The 22,962-nt window shown below is 48.7% G+C and overlaps 1 protein-coding gene across 6 annotated transcripts in view; it reads left to right on the top strand.

Annotated features, from left to right (window-relative positions):
* Positions 1 to 22,962, top strand: part of SMARCA4 (SWI/SNF related BAF chromatin remodeling complex subunit ATPase 4) — a 186,753-nt gene that overhangs the window by 87,136 nt on the left and 76,655 nt on the right. For all 6 annotated transcript variants that reach the window (XR_015050977.1, XM_085853449.1, XM_085853454.1 and 3 more), the window contains 10 exons: positions 569 to 742; positions 1,273 to 1,446; positions 1,669 to 1,722; positions 1,833 to 1,963; positions 5,008 to 5,065; positions 5,346 to 5,467; positions 5,823 to 5,970; positions 10,849 to 11,012; positions 12,309 to 12,375; positions 12,539 to 12,649. Coding sequence is in view for 5 of the 6 variants with exons in the window: in XM_085853449.1 (XP_085709575.1) it covers positions 569 to 742; positions 1,273 to 1,446; positions 1,669 to 1,722; positions 1,833 to 1,963; positions 5,008 to 5,065; positions 5,346 to 5,467; positions 5,823 to 5,970; positions 10,849 to 11,012; positions 12,309 to 12,375; positions 12,539 to 12,649 (1,203 nt within the window). In the remaining variant the exon portion in view is untranslated. The remainder of the gene's footprint in view (positions 1 to 568; positions 743 to 1,272; positions 1,447 to 1,668; positions 1,723 to 1,832; positions 1,964 to 5,007; positions 5,066 to 5,345; positions 5,468 to 5,822; positions 5,971 to 10,848; positions 11,013 to 12,308; positions 12,376 to 12,538; positions 12,650 to 22,962) is intronic.

Below are 22,962 nucleotides of genomic sequence, written 5' to 3'. Positions count from 1 at the left end.
GTGGAATACCCCGGTGGTTGGATCATGTGGGTATTTAGGTACATTGAAGATTGGCAATAGACCCTACCCCACGTGATCTGCGCATTGGCGTATTTCGGTTCTTGTACAAGGACCCGTCGCTCAGACTTATCCGGGCAGCGATCTATATTCCGGGTGATCGGTCGGGCGACTCGACTTAAGGCTCCGTCAGAGCGGTCGGTTGGCGGCCGACGCACCGGCGCCGTAACAATATGTTTGTACATACATCGCTCTTGATGCTACAGGAGAGCGGTAATTTGTGCAGTCCTCTCCCCTAACAACTCTTATGTTGGAATTATCAAAATATCTGTCCTTATTGCAATGATCAATGGAATATATACAATTTTGTTCAGAACTGCAAAGGAATGTTTGATGCACTTATTGACGCTTGTTTTAGTATTTTGGTATTTTGTCATTATTTGGTAGCCCACTTTGTTTAGGCCATTTGGGCCTGTGGACATTTTCCAACTCTTGTGACATCTTGCATTATCAAGTCATAAACTGCATTTCTCATTTCCTTCATCCTTGTTCTCAAAACTTCCTTTACCAGGAATATCTCAACAGTATACTGCAACATGCCAAGGACTTCAAGGAATTCCACCGAGCAGTGGCAGCCAAGGTGCAGAAGGTGACGCGTGCTGTTGCCACTTACCATGCCAACACAGAACGTGAGCAGAAGAAAGAGAATGAACGCATTGAGAAGGAGCGCATGCGCCGTCTCATGGTTAGTTTTATTCGTCCTTATATTTCATGGTGTTGTTGAAAATGCCGATTGAGCGTGGTTCTTGTTGGGTTGTAGAAATTATTGAAATTTTTCAAGTTAGAAAATTCTTCACTCTTTTGACTATTCAACCTTGCAGCCATTGACCCTGTTATTGACAAACATGCTCGATATCCTCGTAATGAAATTAAAACTATTGACATTTTCATTTAATTATTTCATTTGATTATTTTTTTTTTCATGTTCGTGTGCACATATCATAATAATTTAATTATTTTCGTTTTATTATTTTATTTCTTGTAAGTGCTCAGTGGCATGTTTGTAATTATATATATATATATATATATATATATATATATATATATATATATATATATATATATATATATATATAGTATGTTGGTGTGTTCTTATTTCATGGCCCTGCTTAACCAATCCACTATCTTAACACCAACATTTACTTTAAATTGTTTAATCACCCCTTCATTTTACCTATCTGTCCATCCCCTTTACCACCATGCCGTTTGTGACAGGCAGAGGATGAAGAGGGTTACCGGAAACTCATTGACCAGAAGAAGGATAAGCGCTTGGCGTACTTGCTACAACAGACAGATGAGTACATTGGAAACCTCACAGAGCTTGTGCGGCAGCACAAGATCCAACAGGCCTTCAAAGAGAAGAAGAAAAAGAAGAAGAAGAAGAAAAAGGTTGCTCTACTTATGACACTTCATTGTCGCTCTTCTCCATCGCCATTCATTGCCATAATCATCACAATTTACAGAAGACTTTTTCACTTTCTGTGGATGTCTTTTTTTCACTTTTCAACACTGTACTTATATTTGAGGTTATTATTGTGAAACTTATATTTCTGATCATTTTGGAATGTAATATATCTGGGGAATCTCACAGTATGCAAACTTTTACTCTAGAAGCAGGAAGAGAACGGTGAAGGAATTGGACAAGCTTTGGGACCAGATGGAGAGGTAAGACATCCTGACAAAAATAATCCTAAAAATTCTTAGATATTACACTTTTGTTTTTTTATGTTTATTTTTGATTGATTTTGAAATTAGTTTGGTTCCTCTGTCCAAAGCCTCTGGATGAGAGCAGTCAGATGAGTGATCTGCCTGTGAAGGTCATTCATTCTGAGACAGGCCAGATCCTGACCGGCACAGAAGCACCAAAAGCAAGTCAACTTGATGCCTGGCTGGAAATGAACCAAGGGTAAGGATCACTGCTCTTGTTAGTGGAAGCAAAAGGAGAACTGTCACATGGATGTGGGACATAAGAACTCAGACGATTACTTCAAACCTCGTGAACCGGACTTGATTTTGGATTACATCACTGCTCCCATGTTTTCACTCCAGTTACTCCATGACTTACACTGGAACTTTGTGTTATTCTCCATATTAACAAAGTAGTCATACTTGGGATAAGTAACTAGTAATGATTGTAGCCCAAAATCAGAGCCAGTTCGGCAATTCCATTTGAGTACAAATGATGATTTGTGACGGTGGCCAATGGTAATCTCAACTGCAGCCAATTATTAAATGGAATTAGCTTATTGTGGTTATAAGCTGGAAAAGCATTCTCGATCTATTTATTTATGTGTTTATATGCAGAATTTTGTGCCAAACCATACCTTGTTGTGTTGAATTGGTGTCCCTGGTAAAGTCCGGCCGACTCGTGTAGGGCTGAGCTTGTCGGGTTGTTGCTTCGACCTCCGTTTTTGATTGCACATGCTTTGTTTTTGCTCCTTTTCTACCAGGTATTCTTACTTCTGATCCCTCAGCTTAATCCTTTTCCTCTCCCCACTCCCAAAAAATGCAAACAACAAATAATTCTTCTTCATTCCAAAAAATAAAAATAACAGAAAATAAAACCAAACTCGATCTGCCATGCACAGTTACTCCTTCATTCCCTATCCCTTCTCCTTTTCAATATCCCCAAACAGAATCGTCACTGAATAAAACGTTTCTTCCTTGGAAAGCTCTTAACTTTTTCTTTTGTGAGATTCAAAAATCTATTTTAAAAAGCCTAACTCTCCTTATGTCAGGAACAGCTTGTTCATTGTCCTTCTTCATAAAAGTCTCTTCCTCTTCCTTTTGACACGGCTTATTTCCCCAAACCTTTTTTCATTCCTGAATACTTCGTTCGTCCAGCCTCTCGTACCGAACTCCCAACCCCCAGGATTACCTCTGGCTGCGACTTCCCCTCGGCTCCCACATCATTTTTGTCTGTGTATTGTGCCATCCCCCCAAACAGTGACGACACCATCTAGTCTCTCTCTCTCTCTCTCTCTCTCTCTACCTCTCTCTCTACCTCTCTCTCTCTCTCTCTCTCTCTCTCTCTCTCTCTCTCTCTCTCTCTCTCTCTGTGTCTCTGTGTCTCTGTGTCTCTGTGTCTCTGTGTCTCTGTGTCTCTGTGTCTCTGTGTCTCTGTGTCTCTGTGTCTCTGTGTCTCTGTGTCTCTTGGGCTCTCTCTGTCTCTCTCTCTCTGTCTCTCTCTCTCTGTCTCTCTGTCTGTCTCTCTGTCTGTCTCTCTGTCTGTCTCTCTGTCTGTCTCTCTGTCTCTCTCTCTCTCTCTGTCTCTCTCTCTCTCTGTCTCTCTCTCTCTCTGTCTCTCTGTCTCTCTCATATGACCTGGATGAGCTTTTCACCACTCATCCCAACTCTCTCTTCCTCATATGTGGTGATTTCAATTGTTACCATGAAATTTAGCTGGGTGGTTGGTACCTCTCTCACTAGCCATTGACACTTCAGCAAATGACTTCTCTGACAATGGGACTGACTTAATCTGTGAACTTTCCCGCATGGATTTCTGTCACTGACCAACTTTCACACCAAAGTCTCATGCTCTTCCTCTGTTCTGATTGGTTCATCTGATCATGTGCTTGTGAAGGTCAACATTTCTCAAGCCATTCTCAGAGAACAGCCTCAGCATTGGTGAGTCGAGCAGTTCACCCAGGTAAACTGGCAGGGACTGCAAACAACCATTGCACTTCAAGACTGGTCTCATATCTACCAACCCTGATATTAACTCAGCCTGGGAATTCTTCCATGGAAACCTACTCTCTCTTTTGCACAGATTCATACCATCCTCCCACCCATGATGCACTGAATCCTGTGGTGAGGAAGTTGCCTTGAGCCAACTTGCATTCTCCTCCTGGAAAGCAAATCCAGCCAAAGGCAATCTCAGATCATTCCACAAACTCCGCAACCAGTGTGTGTCCACTAGGGTGGTCCTTATTCCTCAACTTCGGATTTTCTAAGCTCCAACCCCTGGGATTCATTGGAATAGTCGAGAAAACTCTCCTGGTGAACTTTTTTTTTTCCAATCGGACAACATTTACCACTCCCTCATCGACCTTGAAGTTTCACCCTGAAAAAAAAACTTGTTCGGGGGGCTGTGAGAAGAACGAGTAATACACATTACACAAACACACAGATCGACGTATCGCATCAAAAGAGACGATTGGACATTACAGGAGCGTTTTAAAGTTCAGCACAGGTCGATACGTCGGCGTTCTAATGTCAGCCGCCCCGAGAAACTGAGGCTAAACTTCAAGGTCGATGAGGGAGAGGTAAATGTTGTTGGAATTTGAAATAAAAACACCAGAAGAGTTTTCTCGACTATTCCAACGAATTCCGGGGGTTGGAGCTTAAAATAAATGAATTCGAAAATTTACCCCCAAACGAAGGACCACCGTGTGTGTGTGTGTGTGTGTGTGTGTGTGTGTGTGTGTGTGTGTGTGTGTGTGTGTGTGTGTGTGTGTGTGTGTGTGTGTGTGTGTGTGTGCGCGTGTGTGTGTGTGTGTGTGTGTGTGTGTGTGTGTGTGTGTGTGTGTGTGTGTGTGTGTATGTATATATATATATATATATATCAGAGTGGTCCTTCGTTAGGGGGTAAATTTTCGAATTCATGTATTTTGTGGACTAGTTATGACAAAAGTTGGTGGATGAGTTGGTTCGGTGACAAGAAGAAGCTGATTAGATTTTGGTTCAGGTCTGCATGCAGATCCGGTCCATTAGCGGGATACAAAATGTGAACTGTTCAGCCTGGCAGAGGTATGCACTCTACTGAGTGCCGTTCTAGCATTATTAATATTTTCCTTCTTTTCACTTTCAGGAACTCGGTACATTTTTCGAAGGTTTTGTGGGATATCAACTGCTGTATTACATTATTCATGGAAGTATTGCAGGCAAGCTTCTCCTTTTAAAAAATTTTTTTCCTACTTATTATGATCCACTTTAATGCCTTGTTTGTAGGTATGAGGTGGCTCCAAGATCTGACAGTGAGGACAGCGGGTCTGAAGATGATGAGGACGTACGTTTTCTGTTGCCTGCAATATGTCTATTTTGTTCAGTAACACAAGTTTGTCGCTTTCATACACACCTTTCCTTCTTGATCGTCATTGTGAAAGTCATCATCACCAACACAAGCACGGGCAGTTTGTTAAAATTTCCATCCATTAAATAGTCCATGAAAATGAACATTAAAGATGTTGGTAACGTTATCAATTTTGCAACTTTCCATTAATTGTATTCATAATTAATATTTTGCAAACACTAACACATCTCCCTTAATGTCGACTTTCCTTTCCAAGGATGAAGAGGAGGATGATCTTCCGGGGATCCAAGCTGATGATGAGGATCAGAAAAAGCAGAAGAAGGGAATGGATTCAGAAAATGAAGACTCTTTCGAAGTGGATGCAAAGCATATCATCGAGTATGTGGAGTACAAAAACTGATTACTTCAATAACACAGTGACTGAAAAAAGTATCATTATCATACCTTGTCTCCACGAGCAAGCTCCCAATATATTTGTGCCAGAACCATGTCAATCTGTAACCCAAGTCCGTCTCCATTAGCTTGAATCTTTAAAAAAAAAAAAAAAAAAAAATAACACTGCCATGTTTATTCCTTGCATTTTAGTTGCTGGTCCATTAATTTCATCCTTGCTGCCGTTTTATTGACATTTACTTATTACATTTCCATTATTTTGGTGGCAATGTTGTGGATCATCATTCTTTTTTGTGGGTATGTTAGCTTTTATAATACTTGCATCAAATTTCTTCCTCAGCCATGCAAGGCAGGACGTAGATGATGAGTACAACATCCAGGCTGGCGTGAAGGGCTCGCAATCGTACTATTCCATGGCCCATGCCATCACCGAGAGAGTAGAGATACAGTCTCCGCTTCTCATCAATGGCACACTAAAGCAATATCAGGCAAGTATGAAATGTTGGTTAAACTGTTGATTTAAACAATGGGTGAAATCAACGGGACATTCATTGAGGTATGCTCACCGTCGTGGGAAGCATGCGGAAGCTGACATTTAAGGTGTTTAACTCTTCATTAACCCTTTGTCGACACTTCACGAACAAGACCAGTTCTTCATTCAAATGTCGATATGGTTACAGTCGCCAGACCGTTCCGGTTGCCCGGTTCGAACCCGGTGAGTCGTGTTAAAACGACTGTGACAGTCACCCATTTCAGAGACCTCCTGCCAGATCCTCGCGTCCAAAGCCGCGTTACCATGCAGATTGAGGTCCTTGAAGCGAGCGAGTGCCGCCCTGATCATCTTCCACGTTGTCGATCTTATGAGGCTGAGCGATCTTTGACCACATGATGCAAGCTTCTGGCAGCACTGAGGCCATGACCAATTTACCTTTCGAAGGATTTACAGAACCACCAGTCGAGACCGTCAGAACAAACAAAATCCACCCAGAGACCAAGTCAGGTTTTGAAATTGTATTAATTTAATAACAACAAGGTCGGGAATGTGCAGTAAGCAAGCAATAAGCAATAAGCAATAACAAAATGGATCCAATTTCTAATAAACTAACCCCAAGTTACCCATAACCGACATATATGCCCACAAACAGATCAAATGACAGCCGGCAGATCCGTAATTACCTTATGCCTTAAAGCCTGAGACACACGATAGAAGACGGGGAAATCATGGGGCAACAGAGTTATTTGTCCAAACCTGGTAAGTGGCTTGTAAGAAGAACACCTGGTGCAGCTGGCAGTTGTCCCTGCATGCAGCGAGGGGGGAGTGATATGTCCCAGTGGAATGGGCACGATGTCGGCAGAGCAGGGCATGGCTTCTCTCCAGCTGTAGCTCACTCTAGGGCTCAGCTTCCAGCTCAGTCGTTCTGGAGTCTGGATCCCAATTCTCGTAATTTCAAGCCTTTTCGACGAACCAATCGACATCATCGATGACCATTTATGCCCCTACCCTCTCATCTACCATTAGCCCATACCCCGTCTGGTGGGCGGGCCAAACTCCTTTCTCCATTTTCCGTTTTCCGAGTCACGGTTCCCTGATGCAGGGTGATACCATTGCTATGCAATGTGACGTAAACGTGAAGACGCCAACTTTTACTGCCGAAACTTAGTGAACTGGCTTAGTGAAAAGTTAAAATGGAACATTTAGGACAGAAATGGAGGGGAAAGACTTTCAATCAGGGCTCGCATGGATGAGGAATTTTACACACAATTGGGTGGCCCTGACTTTTCCAACTACACAAATTTGCAACACATATCAAAAATGACATTTAATTACTTTATCCTTATTCTAAACACTCAATATGGAATCAAGTTCAGCGCATGATTTCACACGCTTCCAGACACTTCTACATTTATGTGTAAACTCAAAAGAAATGGAGTTGCTACCCACAGATCTAGTGTTTATTTACACTACGTACATCTGCCTCCTTGTGGAACTTGCTGCCCCCGTATGGAGCCCTAGCCAAACAATGCAGCAATCGGCTAGCATTGAGAGAGTTCAGCAAAGAGCTGTCCGCCTGATTGCCTTTCCCGACTGACATCACAGTGTCGATCTACTTCTGGCCTGTACTATCACCTCCCTTGCTGCGAGGAGAATCGACATCCTCACCAACTTTGTATGCTCTCAGAAAAAAAAAAGAAGTTTTTGGCTGAGTGACGAACCACACATGCTCTGCTTCTTTCACTTTGTTGGTCACTGGCAAAATGGCAGCCTCTTAAAGTGTCTTTGAGTGGACCAAACAGGTGAAAGTCCGAAGTGGCCAGGTCAGGTCTGTACCGAGGATGTTCCAACACCTCAAAGTTCAATTGCCGGAGGGTTTCCACAGGATGGGTGGCAGTGTGTGGAAAGGCATTGTCATGCAACAATGCGACACCTTTTGACAGTAGCCCTCAGCGTTTCCATCAAATAGTTGGTTTGAACTGGTCCCGGAACATTTCACAATAATGGACACCGTTTACTGTTGTGCTCCCCCTCTTGATAGTGTTCCGAAATTGGGCCTTGAGAGTCCCAGAAAAGTGTGAGCATCACCTTTCTGGCCGAAGGTTGACTTTTGAACTTCTTTTTGACTGATGATGTCGAATGCTTCCACTCCATACTCTGGCGTTTTGCTCTCTGGCTCGTAATAATGGATCCATGTCTCATCTCCAGTCGCAATGCGTCTCAAAAAAGCATTTCCTTCATGACGAGAGCGGTTCAAAACGCTTTGGCAGATTGTCACACGGTTGCGCTTGTGATCTTCTGTGAGTTGTTTTCGAACCCATCCTACAGAAACTTTATGAAAGCTGAGTTGGTTGTTGTTGATTTCATGTGCAGAACCATGACTGATATTCAGATGTCGTGCCACTTCGTCAATAGTCGACGGTCGGTTGTCCAGAATCACGGTGCGGACTCGTTCAATGTTTTCTTCCGTTGTGGACCTGGATGGGCGTCCAGATCATTCATCATCAGTGACACTTGTGCAACCGTTTTTGAACATGGTAATCCAATCATACACACTCTGCTGTGGTAAAACATTGTTTTCATATTGTGCTGAAAGTCTGCGCTGGATTTCTGCCCCTGGCACACCTTCAGCCCACAAAAATCGGATCGCTGCACGCTGCTCTTCTTTGGTGCAAACAGACAGTGCAGCAGTCATGTTAACTCCTTGACAATGACACAACTATTGACTGCTCAAGGTTGAAACTGCTTCACAATGTTGCAGGCAGTTCGTGCTTGTACACGCAAGTACAATAAGCAATGTAGTCAATACAACACAGTTTTTAACTAGAAGGGCACTCGGTGGAATGCTTACCTCTGCCACGCAATGCCTGATCCACGGGAACATATCGGGCCCAACACGTTTTTGAAATATCATGCTGCACAGTATTATATTGTTTTTGGCTCTATCTCTCAATGGTGAAGAATCACCTTAAGAAATTAAATAATTCTCGAATTCAGATCCGGATTTGGATCTTCACCAAAATTGAATCAATTTGTCCTTGTCGCACACCCAACCGGTCCACCAAGTTTCATCCGAATCCGTCCACACCTTGTTGAGATGTGCTATATATCATTTTTAGCCCGATCAATTGTGAAGAATAACTTTAACAATTCTCGTAGTCAGTTACAATGGGATCAGTTACCAAGTTTCTTGTTGAGCGCTCGCCAAGTGGCTTAAGCATTCAAGTAAGCACTCCATTCAAAATCATTGATGAGCTTAAGCGCTAGCGAGCTGCTTGGTAACTCGACACATCCCGGTTTCCTCCTTTTTAGTTTTGTGTTAGACATCAGAAGAGACTGTTTAAAGAGGTAATTATACGTGTTTGTGGTTTATCATACGTTTTTACTTGTGGTAAGGGTTTTCCACAAACCGCCACGATAACTTACTTATCGACATTAACATGCATTTGTTCAAAGAGGAAAAAACCCCTTGCAGAGGGGAGGATATTATTAGTATTAATATTGTTTTGTACGAACATTAATAATATGTTTTTATAATTGGTGGTGTTATTACTTTTATTATTAGAAGTGGCCTTGGAAGAATGTCGCAATTAGCCACCTTAACATGGGTATACAGTGCACCTTAACACGGATTTCGCCCAAGGCGGAAAACTCCCATGGAGAGGGGGGGCGAATGAAGTCGCTACGACCTCCATTGTGTGACCCTTAGTCCTCCTCTCAAGTTTGGTTTAGATTGGATGAGTAACCACTGAATGTATCGCAGTCTCCACTCTACCAGCTGTACAGGTATATACCAGCTTTGCACAGTCAGATGGTGAAGTCTTTGCCCATTCTTCACGTGAAAATTTCTCTAGTTCTGCTAAGTTTGATGGGGATCGTCGATGGACTGCAATCTTCAAGTCTTCTTCTTCTTCAAGGAAGTCATTCATTTTTAGCCACTCATCGTGTAATTAAAAAGCCTCCTGTTCTCGATCAGTTATCAACGATGTTCTTATTGGGGACAACATGTTAGAAAAAGACACAATAATTATTGGTTGTATAGTGATTTAATTCTGTATAAAACAGCAAATAATGCATTGGGTTAAGGATCTCACCTGTCATCTTGTGAAAACGATTGATCCGCAAGGTCGGAGAAATTATCTGCACAATCCATTCTCTAATTATAACACGCTCGGCATGCAAGTTGGTTTAAATAAGCAACTTGATGACGTAATGGGAGGTTTCACAACAATATTTTTTTTCAGGGTGTGTCTCACATAGGAAATGACTTCGGAATTTTTTTGGCTTGGTTCGGGCGAGGCAGATTGGCTGACTCCAGACTGACTCATTTTAACACGGAAATGAAACAGCTTGCTTTGAATGAATTTGAGAAAACTTGCGTTTAAAAGCTGTTTAAACTTCCCTTTCTTTTGTGCTTGAAGAGATAAAGTGAATATACTCGATGGAAATGAATGTTGTAAGAAAATCAAGTTGTTCCCTAAAGTAGAACATGGGCAAATATTCGTTGGTTCGCTCTTTGAGTGGAACGAAAATATGAAAGGGAAGAAGTGCTTTAATCAGTAAGTCTCAATTTTTAATCGTCTCAATTTTACATTTGCTTGTATGGGACGGAAGGGGATAGGTGGGGAGAAAATCAGTCTCTTATTTTGGGCTTTTGGGGCTTGAGTCAGAAAGTTTTTCCCTTCCCCCCCCCCCCATTCATTTGACTGGGCGTCCCAGAAACCCCATTTATCATCTACTACTCGCAAGTCTAGTTTAGGGGAAACATTGATTAGTTGCCTAAAGATGCGAAATTTTGGAGGCCATTTGTTTTATATGAAGTTGATCTAACAGATGTTAATTGCTTTGTGTTTTGTCATTGTATTGCCTGAAGGTCAAAGGTCTCGAGTGGTTGGTATCCCTCTACAACAACAACCTCAATGGCATTCTGGCGGACGAGATGGGCCTGGGGAAAACAATCCAAACGATCGCTCTCATCACCTATCTTATGGACCACAAGCGCTTAAATGGACCCTTCCTCATCATTGTACCACTGTCGTGAGTTTTGCCCAAATAATGTTACTTATTAAAAAATTTAAGTAGTCGCTTTCGGACCTCTTGATATGGAGGGTGTCTTCAAGATGTATTGCCATATCTTGCAATACATTGGTTTGTTTCATAGTTGGTCTTGGTGCGTATTTTGCTTTTTATTTGTTTTGGCCGGGTTATTTGTTTGAAGATGTATTTTTGTGTTTATATTGCTACATACGTGGGAAAACGAGGAGGGAGAGGGGGGTTGCAGTAGTTTCTCGATGTAAATAATGAACTGCCATTGTTTTAACTTGTCCTGTCGGCCCTTCTTGGGGCCGATGAGCTTTCTCTTGTGTACATGTGAGATCGACCATGATAAGCTGCGGGTCCATCCTGCAAGCCTAGGTTTACTAGCTTCTCACCCCCTCCTTTCTATCTATGATTATAATCCTCATCCCTTACATTATGCCCCATCACTTCCCTCTCCTCCGCCTTCCACCCCTCCTGAACTGCTTGAGCTCGGAACTCCCCAAGCCCCCTCCTTCCCCCAGTGTGGGGCCAGTGGAGCTGGTTGCTTTATGTGGAGAGGGTTGCATCTTACAACCCAGTACAGATCAATTCGCCCTAATATTCGACAAGCTTGAAATGAAGCGTATGAGCGCTGCAGTTACAAATAATGAGCCATAGGAGAACTTTGCCAATAAAACAGGAAGGACTGGGATGCTCGGCACCATCAGCCTGTTTGTACACCTTTGTGTGAAGACTGCAAGATAAATGTCTCACAGTCTAAATCCCACCATTTCCCTGACCTCCACCCACTCTTCATAGCATTCTTTTCTTTACCGGTCTCACACCCCCCCCTGCCCTCCCCCTGCCCCCCACCCCCAGGTTGAGATTGATTTGTTGTTCTGTGCATCCATAAGATTTGTGTCCTCTGTGTGTATGCTTATCAGTGCCTGCCATGAATTGTGCTCAAATGTGTAGGTTTGTGTACTTAAGTACATTATAAGTATTGTGCTGAAATCCTTTGTGGCCAGATGCTTCCTTTCTGGCCATTGGGTAAATTAGGAAGAAAGGAGCCAAACAGGAAGTCGAGAAAAAAAATGTAACACGCATCGTAATATCGAGATAATAATCGCTCAACCGCCGTTTGGAGCATGGTCCCTTGTGGCCTTGGTATCAGAGCTGCTCACCCGACACTTGCCATTGGGGCGAGGTTTCAAATCCAATGCCATGACACTATATTGGTTTCAAAATGTCCTTCATCGTATCTTCAGCTATTGCTGAAATTTTTTTTTTTCTTTCTTTCTTTCTGTTTTGCAGGACATTATCCAATTGGGTGTTGGAGTTTGATAAGTGGGGACCTTCAGTTGTGAAAATTTCTTATAAGGTATTTCTTCCAGTCTAGGTCTCTCATTCATTGAAAGTATGTTTCACAACATTGGTGCTTCCGGGGTGCACATTGAGCATTTGTTTAATCTACTTTCCACAATCCAAACAATAAGACAGCACTTTGATGTACAGTACCTGCTTTGCCCACTCTTTACCCATAGGGCTCTCCAGGCGCGCGTCGAGCATTTGTGCCTCTGCTGCGCAGCGGGAAGTATAATGTTCTCCTCACAACATACGAATACATCATCAAAGACAAGCATGTGCTGGCCAAAGTAAGTCATGGCTTGATGAAATAATTTTTGGAATTCCTTTTTACCCTCGCTGAAGGAGAGGGTATTGCGTTTGGGTCCGTTTGTTTGTCTATCTGTCTGTCTATCTGTCTTTGTTTGTTTGTCCGCACACAACTTTCGTGTTTTTCTCCACAAACGCTTGTCGGATTGAGATGAAATTTTCACCATAGGCGTGGCTACTCATGTATAATGTTATAATCACAATTATGACATCATAGGTCACATGGTGTGGCAGCCATGTTGGAAAAATGGATAAACTTTGGTCCTCTGTATCTCTGAAACTGCACCAAGGTAAAAATTGAAACTTGGCACACAGCAAGTACTCCTCATGGGGAATGTGTAATTTTTTTTTATGTCATAGGTGCCTTCGTTATGACATCATAATTACATACGTAGAATGCTACATTTGATCAGGATGAAAATTTTTGAGGGTATTCGAGGGATAAAATGGTCCACATAAAAAATTTGATTTCATCGGTCACGTGTTTCGGAAGCCATATTGTTAAAAAAAAACCTTCAAAAATCATCTTCTGAAATGGCTGAACAGATCGAGGCAAAACTTTACACCTATGACAGCCTATCCATGAGGAACAAACAGTTCACACATGTGACATCATGGGTCACATGGTTTGGCAGCCATATTAGATTTACCCCAAAACATAAAAATCTCCTTCTCCAGAATGGCTGGACAGATTGAGGGGAAACTTCACATAAATGTTCCCCAAGCCTTGGGTGTACAAGGTTGATGAGGAATAATTGATCGGTCACATGGTTTGGCAGCCATATTGGATTGAAGAAAATATTTAATAATGTTTTCTCTGGAATCACTTTATCAAGCAACATGAAACTTCACATTTATGATCTAGTTGTGATGGGGAATACATGTTTTAAATTTCAACTTGATCGGACACATGGTCTGGCAGCCAGAATTTTTTATTTTTTTTAAATGTTGGTGTTTTTTTTATTTTTTAAAGGCTCACTTGGCTGGGCCTGGATGGGTTTGAGGGTAGCAGCAGAGTAGCAGCTGAAATTGCTGTAGCAGCAGAGTAGCAGCTGAAATGTGAATCCTATCCAAGTAACTCCTGATGACTTCATCTTTGATTTTGCCTTGTTCAGGTTCCTTCTGATGACTCCAATGCGGGACTGTACCGATTTGGTCATGCACTTGATTTGAATTGAATTTATTTTAATCCCATTCTAAATTCAATTGAACAATAATAAACGTCATGGGTCAGGTGTCCGATCAAAGGGGGGGTGGGTCTTGGTACCTTGTTATCACTGCCAGCAGTTATAAAGTGGCAGTTCTAATTATGTCTCTAATTACGGAACACACCAGTACACAAATGCCACACACAATGCACCACACAAAACTACACAAACACCACATAAAACAAGTTCTGGCGAGGCTCTGCAATCTCTGATTGCTCTTTCTAGTTTGTGAACGTGGAGATTCATGATCATGAGCCATTTGTACAACATTGCATTGGCAAGGCAGCTGGACATTTTGTGCTCCATTCACTTGCAAGATATTCACTATGGCCAGTCCATCTCTGCTCCTTATAGAGGTGAAAATGTTTAAAATTGCTGTTTGGAAATGGTCTATAAGTAGAAGACAGTTGGTCTTCCAGCATAAAGGAAATTCTAACCGAAGTATTTAACTGCGCTAATGTTTCCTTTCCTATCTTATGCAGCACATATCTATCTCTGTTCCCACCAGGCTCCCCGGAATTGTAGGCCGTCGGACACGGATAATTCCGTGACGCGGCGGGTTGCTTAACCGACCGTGGACGCCAATAACTCAACTGCGTGAACTAGGGTCCCCCCGTCTATGGGTTAATCGGGTTACCTAATTACCGGGGAACGCCCTCGGTGCGCCTTGTCTGGACCGGATCACTTTTCCCGATCGGATGCAGCCGAGCGACACTGCCAAGGACGTACCGGCTAAATGGAGCTGATCGTTGGGAATAAAGTCCCGGCTAAGCTAGGATTCGGACCATGCTGGATCAATGAAAGAAACCACAAAGACGAGCTGGGAACATTCCTAATAATAATTTATTTACAGTGGGCGAGGAAAGGTATGTGGCACGATCAGGATTTGTTGGGGTGTGTTGTGCAGAGATAGGGGAGAGAGGTGTGGTGCAGCAAATAAACAGGCAACTTACAAAAATGGACACAGAGCAGACTTAATGCAAAAATAATAACAATAATAATGATAACGATCTTCTGCAGTCTTACTTAAGCAGACAGGCACCAGGACACTCATACACGCACACACACACAGACACGCGGAGGGGGGCGACAGCGCGAGGGGAGCGGAGGGGGGCGACAGCGCGAGGGGAGCGGAGGGGGTGACAGCGCGAGGGGAGCGGAGGGGGCGAGGGGAGCGGAGGGGGCGACAGCGCGAGGGGAGCGGAGGGGGCGACAGCGCGAGGGGAGCGGAGGGGGCGACAGCGCGAGGGAGCGGAGGGGGCGACAGCGCGAGGGGAGCGGAGGGGGCGACAGCGCGAGGGGAGCGGAGGTGGGGGCGACAGCGCGAGGGGAGCGGAGGGGGGCGACGGCGCGAGGGGAGCGGAGGGGGGCGACGGCGCGAGGGGAGCGGGAGGGGGCGACAGCGCGAGGGGAGCGGAGGGGGCGCACAGCGCGAGGGGAGCGGAGGGGGGCGACAGCGCGAGGGGGAGCGGAGGGGGCGACAGCGCGAGGGGAGCGGAGGGGGCGACGGCGCGAGGGGAGCGGAGGGGGGCGACGGCGCGAGGGGAGCGGAGGGGGGCGACGGCGCGAGGGGAGCGGAGGGGGGCGCAGGCGCGAGGGGAGCGGAGGGGGGCGACAGCGTCGAGGGGAGCGGAGGGGGGCGACAGCGCCGAGGGGAGCGGAGGGGGGCGACAGCGCGAGGGGAGCGGAGGGGGCGACGGCGCGAGGGGAGCGGAGGGGGGCGACGGCGCGAGGGGAGCGGAGGGGGCGACGGCGCGAGGGGGAGCGGGAGGGGGCGACGGCGTCGAGGGGAGCGGAGGGGGCGACGGCGCGAGGGGGAGCGGGAGGGGGCGACGGCGCGAGGGGAGCGGAGGGGGGGCGACGGCGCCGAGGGGAGCGGAGGGGGGCGACGGCGCGAGGGGAGCGGAGGGGGCGACAGCGCGAGGGGAGCGCGGAGGGGAGCCGACGGCGCGAGGGGAGCGGAGGGGGGGGCGACGGCGTCGATGGGAGCGGAGGGGGCGACGGCGCGAGGAGCGGAGGGGGGCGACGGCGCGAGGGGAGCGGAGGGGGCGCACGGCGCGAGGGGAGCGGAGGGGGCGACGGCGCGAGGGGAGCGGAGCGGGGCGACGGCGCGAGGGAGCGGAGGGGGGCGACGGCGCGAGGGGGAGCGGGAGCGGGCGACGGCGCGAGGGGGAGCGGAGGGGGCGCACAGCGTCGAGGGAGCGGAGGGGGCGACAGCGCGAGGGGAGCGGAGGGGGCGACAGCGCGAGGGGGAGCGGAGGGGGCGCACAGCGCGAGGGGAGCGGAGGGGGGCGACAGCGCGAGGGGAGCGGAGGGGGGCGACAGCGTCGAGGGGAGCGGAGGGGGCGCACAGCGCGAGGGGAGCGGAGGGGGCGACAGCGCCGAGGGGAGCGGAGGGGGCGACAGCCGAGGGGAGCGGAGGGGGGCGCACAGCGCGAGGGGAGCGGAGGGGGCGAGGGGGAGCGGAGGGGGCCACAGCGCCGAGGGGAGCGGAGGGGGGCCACAGCGGCAGGGGGAGCTGGAGGGGGGCGGCCAGCGCGAGGGGAGCGGAGGGGGCGACAGCGCGAGGGGAGCCGGAGGGGGGCGACAGCGTCGAGGGGAGCGGAGGGGGGCCACAGCGTCGAGGGGGAGCCGGAGGGGGCGACAGCGCGAGGGGAGCGGAGGGGGCGCACACAGCGCGAGGGGAGCGGAGGGGGGCCATTGCACCGAGGGAGCGGAGGGGCGACAGCGAGGGGAGCCGGAGGGGCGCACAGCGCGAGGGGAGCGGAGGGGCGAGAAGGCGAGCGCCGAGAGCGGAGGGGGCGACAGCGCCGAGGGGAGCCGGAGGGGGGCGACAGCGCGAGGAGCGGAGGGGGGCGCACAGCGCAGGGGGAGCGGAGGGGGCGACAGCCGAGGGGAGCGGAGGGGGCGCCATTGTTTGCGAGGGGAGCGGAGGGGGCGACAGCGCGAGGAGCCGGAGGGGGGCGACAGCGCGAGGAGCGGAGGGGGCCACAGCGCGAGGAGCCGGAGGGGGCCGACGGCGCCGAGGGGAGCGGAGGGGGGGCCACGGGCGCGAGGGGAGCGGAGGGGGCGACGGCGCGAGGGGAGCGGAGGGGGGCGACAGCGCGAGGAGCGGAGGGGGGCCACAGCGCGAGGGGAGCGGAGGGGGGCGCACAGCGCGAGGGGGAGCGGAGGGGGCGACGGCGCGAGGGGAGCGGAGGGGGGCGACGGCGCGAGGGGAGCGGAGGGGGGCGACGGCGCGAGGGGAGCGGAGGGGGCGACGGCGCGAGGGGAGCGGAGGGGGGCGACGGCGCGAGGGGAGCGGAGGGGGCGACGGCGCGAGGGGGAGCGGAGGGGGGCGACAGCGCCGAGGGGAGCGGAGGGGGGCGCACAGCGCGAGGGGAGCGGAGGGGGGCGACGGCGCGAGGGGAGCGGAGGGGGCGACGGCGCCGAGGGGAGCGGAGGGGGGCGACGGCGCGAGGGGAGCGGAGGGGGGCGACGGCGCGAGGGGAGCGGAGGGGGCGACGGCGCGAGGGGAGCGGAGGGGGCGACGGCGCGAGGGGAGCCGGAGGGGCGACGGCGCGAGGGGAGCGGAGGGGGCGACGGCGCCGAGGGGAGCGGAGGGGCGACGGCGCGAGGGGAGCGGAGGGGGCGACGGCGCGATGGGGAGCGGAGGGGGGCGACGGCGCGAGGGGAGCGGAGGAGGGGGCGACGGCGCGAGGGGAGCGGAGGGGGCGACGGCGCGAGGGGAGCGGAGGGGGCGACGGCGCGAGGGGAGCGGAGGGGGCGACGGCGCGAGGGGAGCGGAGCGGGGCGACGGCGCGAGGGGAGCGGAGGGGGCGACGGCGCGAGGGGAGCGGAGGGGGCGACGGCGCGAGGGGAGCGGAGCGGGCGACGGCGCGAGGGGAGCGGAGGGGGGCGACGGCGCGAGGGGAGCGGAGCGGGGCGACGGCGCGAGGGGAGCGGAGGGGGGCGACGGCGCGAGGGGAGCGGAGGGGGCGACGGCGCGGGGGGAGCGGAGCGGGGCGACGGCGCGAGGGGAGCGGGGGGGGGCGACGGCGCGAGGGGAGCGGAGGGGGGCGACGGCGCGAGGGGAGCGGAAGGGGGCGACGGCGCGAGGGGAGCGGAGGGGGCGACGGCGCGAGGGGAGCGGAGGGGGCGACGGCGCGAGGGGAGCGGAGGGGGCGACGGCGCGAGGGGAGCGGAGGGGGCGAGGGGAGCGGAGGGGGCGAGGGGAGCGGAGGGGGCGACGGCGCGAGGGGAGCGGAGGAGGGCGACGGCGCGAGGGGAGCGGAGGGGGCGACGGCGCGACGAGGGGAGCGGAGGGGGGCGACGGCGCGACGAGGGGAGCGGAGGGGGCGACGGCGCGACGAGGGGAGCGGAGGGGGGCGACGGCGCGAGGGGAGCGGAGGGGGGCGACGGCGCGAGGGGAGCGGAGGGGGGCGACGGCGCGAGGGGAGCGGAGGGGGGCGACAGCGCGAGGGGAATGGAGTGGGGTCAGCACGAGAGGAGGGAATAAGGGAGGCAGCGCGACAGAAGCGGGAGGCAGCATGAGGGGAGGGGAGGAGGAGGCATCGTAAGGGCAAGGGAAGGAATGTGAGGGGAGGGGGAGGGAATGCAGTGTAATGGAGGGTAAGCAGTGTACCAGGGCATTACCGGGGCGATAAAACATACCCAAACAGGAACATTTTCTTCTTAACCGCCGTGTTCGATGTAAAATCGGGCGGGAGCATTTAAAAATTAAAACCGTTGCTATCCACCTGGCAAAGGCTTGCCTGCATGCATGCCCCAACCCATATGCCTTCCTCCAGCCTGCTTGCATGCAGGCACCCACAACCCCCACCATGTCCAGCCTCTCTGTGTGCTGTCTCCCGACCTCTTCGATTTCAACCCGACCTCTTCGATTTCAACCACTGCCGACTATTAATACATTGCAGAAACTATTAGTGTATTTATATTCATATTTTGTCATGAAAGCAGATCACACAAAATGGGAAAAAGAAGAGTGCATACAAAATTGCAAACAAAAGAAAGACACCTGTCAACTGTACCGTCATGACTTGCAAAAGCAGGTGTGTGTGTGTGTGTGTGTGTGTGTGTGTGTGTGTGTGTGTGTGTGTGTGTGTGTGTGTGTGTGTGTGTGTGTGTGTGTGTGTGTGTGTGTGTGTGTGTGTGTGTGTGTGTGTGTGTGTGTGTGCGTGCGCACTCAGCTACAAAACCATGAAACCTAGCGGCCCCAAACATTGCATGCACACCTCTGGAACTTCAAGGAAGTGCATGAATGAAAACTGGTAAATTGGGTTAATTAAAACGCCCCTTTTGAAGATAATTAATGACTTACCTTCATGAAAGGCTTATCCTTGGTCAGCCCAACTTCACCTCGCAGGGGCCTTAGCCTCCATTTTGATTTGGCCGATTAAAAATGCCTTGCCTTGAAACACGATCTACTCTCACGGACTCATTACCTCCACCACAGAAGGTGAAGGACGTTATGTTTTCACCCCCTTTCTGTCTGTTTGTTTGTATGCAGGATATCTCAAAAAGTTGTTGACGGATACGGATGAAATTTTGTCGACAGGTTCGGTGTGTGACAAGGACGAACTGATTAGATTTTGGTGAAGATCCGGATCTGGATTCGACTACTAGAATTTTTTTTAATGTGATTCTTCACCATTGAGAGATATGACTTAACACGTAATATAGCATGGTTTCTCAAAAAGTTGTGGACGGATTCGGATAAAACTTGGTGGACATGGATCTGTAACAAGGAAGAATTGATGCAATTTTGGTGAAGATCTGAATCCGGATCCAGATCTGATAATTTATTTCGTGATTCTTCACCATTGAGAGATTGGGCTAAAATGATATATAGCACGATATCTCAAAAAGTTATGGACGGATTCGGACGAAACTTGCTGGACAAGTTGGGTGTGTGACCACAACAAATTGTTTAGATTTTGGTGAAGATCCGAATCCGGATCCGACTACTGGAATTTTAAAAGTGATTCTTCACCATTGAGATGGGGCTGAAAAACTATATATAGCACGATATCTCAAAAACGATGTATTGCATGATATTTAAAAAATGTAATGGGCCAGATATGTTCTCGTGGATCAGGCATTACGTGACGGAGGTATGTGCTATACCGAGTGCCCTTCTAGTTAAAGTATATATTCGAAATATTATTTTGGATTTGAGGATCGGATCTGTTGGACTAAATAAGTGTCGAAATCTGGAGTGAATTTCTGAAAATATTAAGTAATTACCGAATCTTATAACTCGGCATGTAAGCGTATTTATTTAAGGAAGGCTTTGCTTCCATCTCCTCCATATTTACACAAGAACATGTGAAATTTCCAAAGCATTGAACTTCACTTTTTCAATTGTTCCAGCAACTATATTGAGTGAAGAAAAGATTTAGGAATATGCTCGAAGTGTAACTTCATTGATTGCAACAAAAATAATTTTAGAGCAGGCAAAAGCACCCGCAGCGTGATTAGTTGGCATGGATAATTTCTCAGTGGGGAAACTAGCCATGCTGGCTCGATTCTCAGTGGGGAAATTCTCGGAGTTTGGAAGGCAAAATAAATTAGAGGATTAGAATGAGTAAAGCGAACTACGAGTTCAAGAGAGAATTTGAAAATGTTTTCAGTGGCGAAAAAGCAATGCATCCCCACTCCACCGCAGGATGGCCGAGAGGTACGCACACTCGCTCGTAGCCCTCTAGCCTGGGTTTGAATCTGAACCCAGCTATAAACTGTCATCCCAGTGTTTCACCGGCAGAGTGATTGATCAATGTGCGTGCCGTCCCTCAGATGGACGTTAAACTGGGCATCACATCTGCCAGAATTTATTGCTGGACATTAAAGATCCCTTCGCAGTGTCCTTTGCGAAGAGTAGGGGAGCTATCCCTGACATCCTGGCCAAATTTCAAATTGCTCCTCCAACCTACAGGAGCCCTGCATCAGCAGCACAGCCACACCCTCGGTCAATGATGCACCTCACAGCCTTATTAAGTCATTCTATCAAGGAATCGAGACAGCTTTATTCTGCACAGGAAAAAAGAAGACATCCAGACCCCTATGTATAGTATTTTTTGTAATAATATTTTAATTAATTTACTCTTTGAGAAATTTCCACTCAATTGCGAAAATTTTAAAACGCTCGATTTTGATCCGTATACCTATACCGTATAGTTAGCCTGGTGTTGGCGTAGTGGTTAGGGTAGCAGCTTGGGATCCAAAAGGTCCTGAGTTCAAGCCCCGTTGGCCGCTTGAATTAATACACACCAGGAGGTTGACTCAGCCTGTCATCCTTCTGAGGTCGGCGAAGTGAGTACCAGTGTACTGGGCCCGGTGTATGCCCCGGTTAGAATAGGTGTACCATATCCCTGTTTCGTAAGAGGCGACCAGGGTTGCGTCAGGAAGGGCATCCGGTGTAAAACTTGTGCCAAATCATTATGCGGATCATAACGGATGATCCGCTGTGGCGACCCCTAACGGGAGCAGCTGAAAGAAGAAGAAGAAGACCTATACCTTATAGTTGTTTGTAGTGCGTCCCGATTGTGATAAAAAACTGATTTTGAATATCTTTTTCACATGGTCAACTACACTGTCATGGCCAAAAACATTGGCACCCTTGCACTTTTTTCAAATAATGCACCATTTCTTCCAGAAAATTGTTGAAATCAAAAAATCTTTTGGTATCCACATATGTATTTCTTTGGTTTTCAGTGAAACAAAACAAAAAAAGCTGGAAAAACTACAAAATCGTAGCTTATTCCACATAAATCCGAAAGTGGCCCAGACAATCTTATTGGCACCTTTTAGAAGTTGTTGGAAAGAATTCGATTTCAAGCAGGTGATTCTCCTTTACATTAAAATTGAATGCACCTGTGGTGAGTTGCAGGTGCCTGCAATATAAAAAAAAATCACTCATTCAACCAGTTTGAATGGAGAAAAGGAGTCATTCTGCTGTTTTGTGTCACTGTGCGTTCCGCAATGAGCATGGAGAAAAGAAAGAAAACCAGAGAATTGTCAAAGGTCAAGTCGGACGCAAGATTGCAGCCAAGCATGAACAATCTCAAGGCCACAAGTCCATCTCCAGAGACAATGATGTTCCTGTGTCCACCGTGCGCAATGTTATCAGGAAGTTTAAAGCCCATGGCACTGTAGCCAACCTCCCTGGACGTGGCCACAAGAGAAAACTTGATCGAAGATTGTAGTGAAGGATTGTTCGAATAGTGGAGAAAACGCCTCGATCAACTGCGAAACAGATTCAAGCTGACCAGTGTGACCACTCCTTGGCTTTTTTCACAAGATATTGGCGATTCGTTGTTCACCTTGGTGCCTTGGTTTTATATTATCATCGCTTTTCCGAAACCTTGTGAATTATTGGGTTTTTTTTCATTGGCTCACCTTGGCATTTATGAAAATGAGGATTGGTCACACTGAAGCTGACCTTCAAACACAAGGTACGACAGTTTAAACTCGCACCATCCGTCGCCAACTCGATGAAAGAGGGTTGGTTCTATGGTAGGAGACCCAGGAGGACTCCACTGCTGAGAGAAACAAAAGAAAGCCTGACTGGAGTTTGCCAAAACACACCTGAACAAGCCAAAATCCTTGATGGATAAACGTCCTGTGGACAGATGACACCAAATTGGAGCTCTTTGGTAAAGCACATCATCTCTGTGTTTACAGAAAACAAAATGAAGCCTTCAAAGAAAAGAACACCTTCCCTACAGTCAAACATGGAGGAGGTTCAGTGATGTTTTGGGGTTGCTGTGCTGCCTCTGGCACCGGGTGCCTTGAATGTGTGCATGGCATCATGAAATCAGGAGATTACCAAGGCATTTTGGAGTGCAATGTTCAACCCAGTGTCAGAAAGCTGGGTCTCCGTCGAAGGTTATGGGTCTTGCAGCAGGACAATGACCCCAAACACACTTCAAAAAGCACCCAGGAGTGGTTCAAGACAAAACGCTGGACTGTTCTGAAGTGGCCAGAATGAGTCCATATATAAATTCCATTGAACACCTGTGGGGAGGTCTGAAAACAGCAGTTGGGAGAAGGTACCCTTCAAACCTGGGAAAACAGGAGCAGTTTGC

This window comes from Eptatretus burgeri, chromosome 2 (genome assembly GCF_056783735.1).
Source record: "Eptatretus burgeri isolate ZD-2024b chromosome 2, Ebu_testis_v1, whole genome shotgun sequence".
Taxonomy (NCBI): Eukaryota; Metazoa; Chordata; class Myxini; order Myxiniformes; family Myxinidae; genus Eptatretus; species Eptatretus burgeri.
Note: the sequence above shows the minus strand (reverse complement) of the source record. Positions and strands in the feature narration are given on the sequence as shown.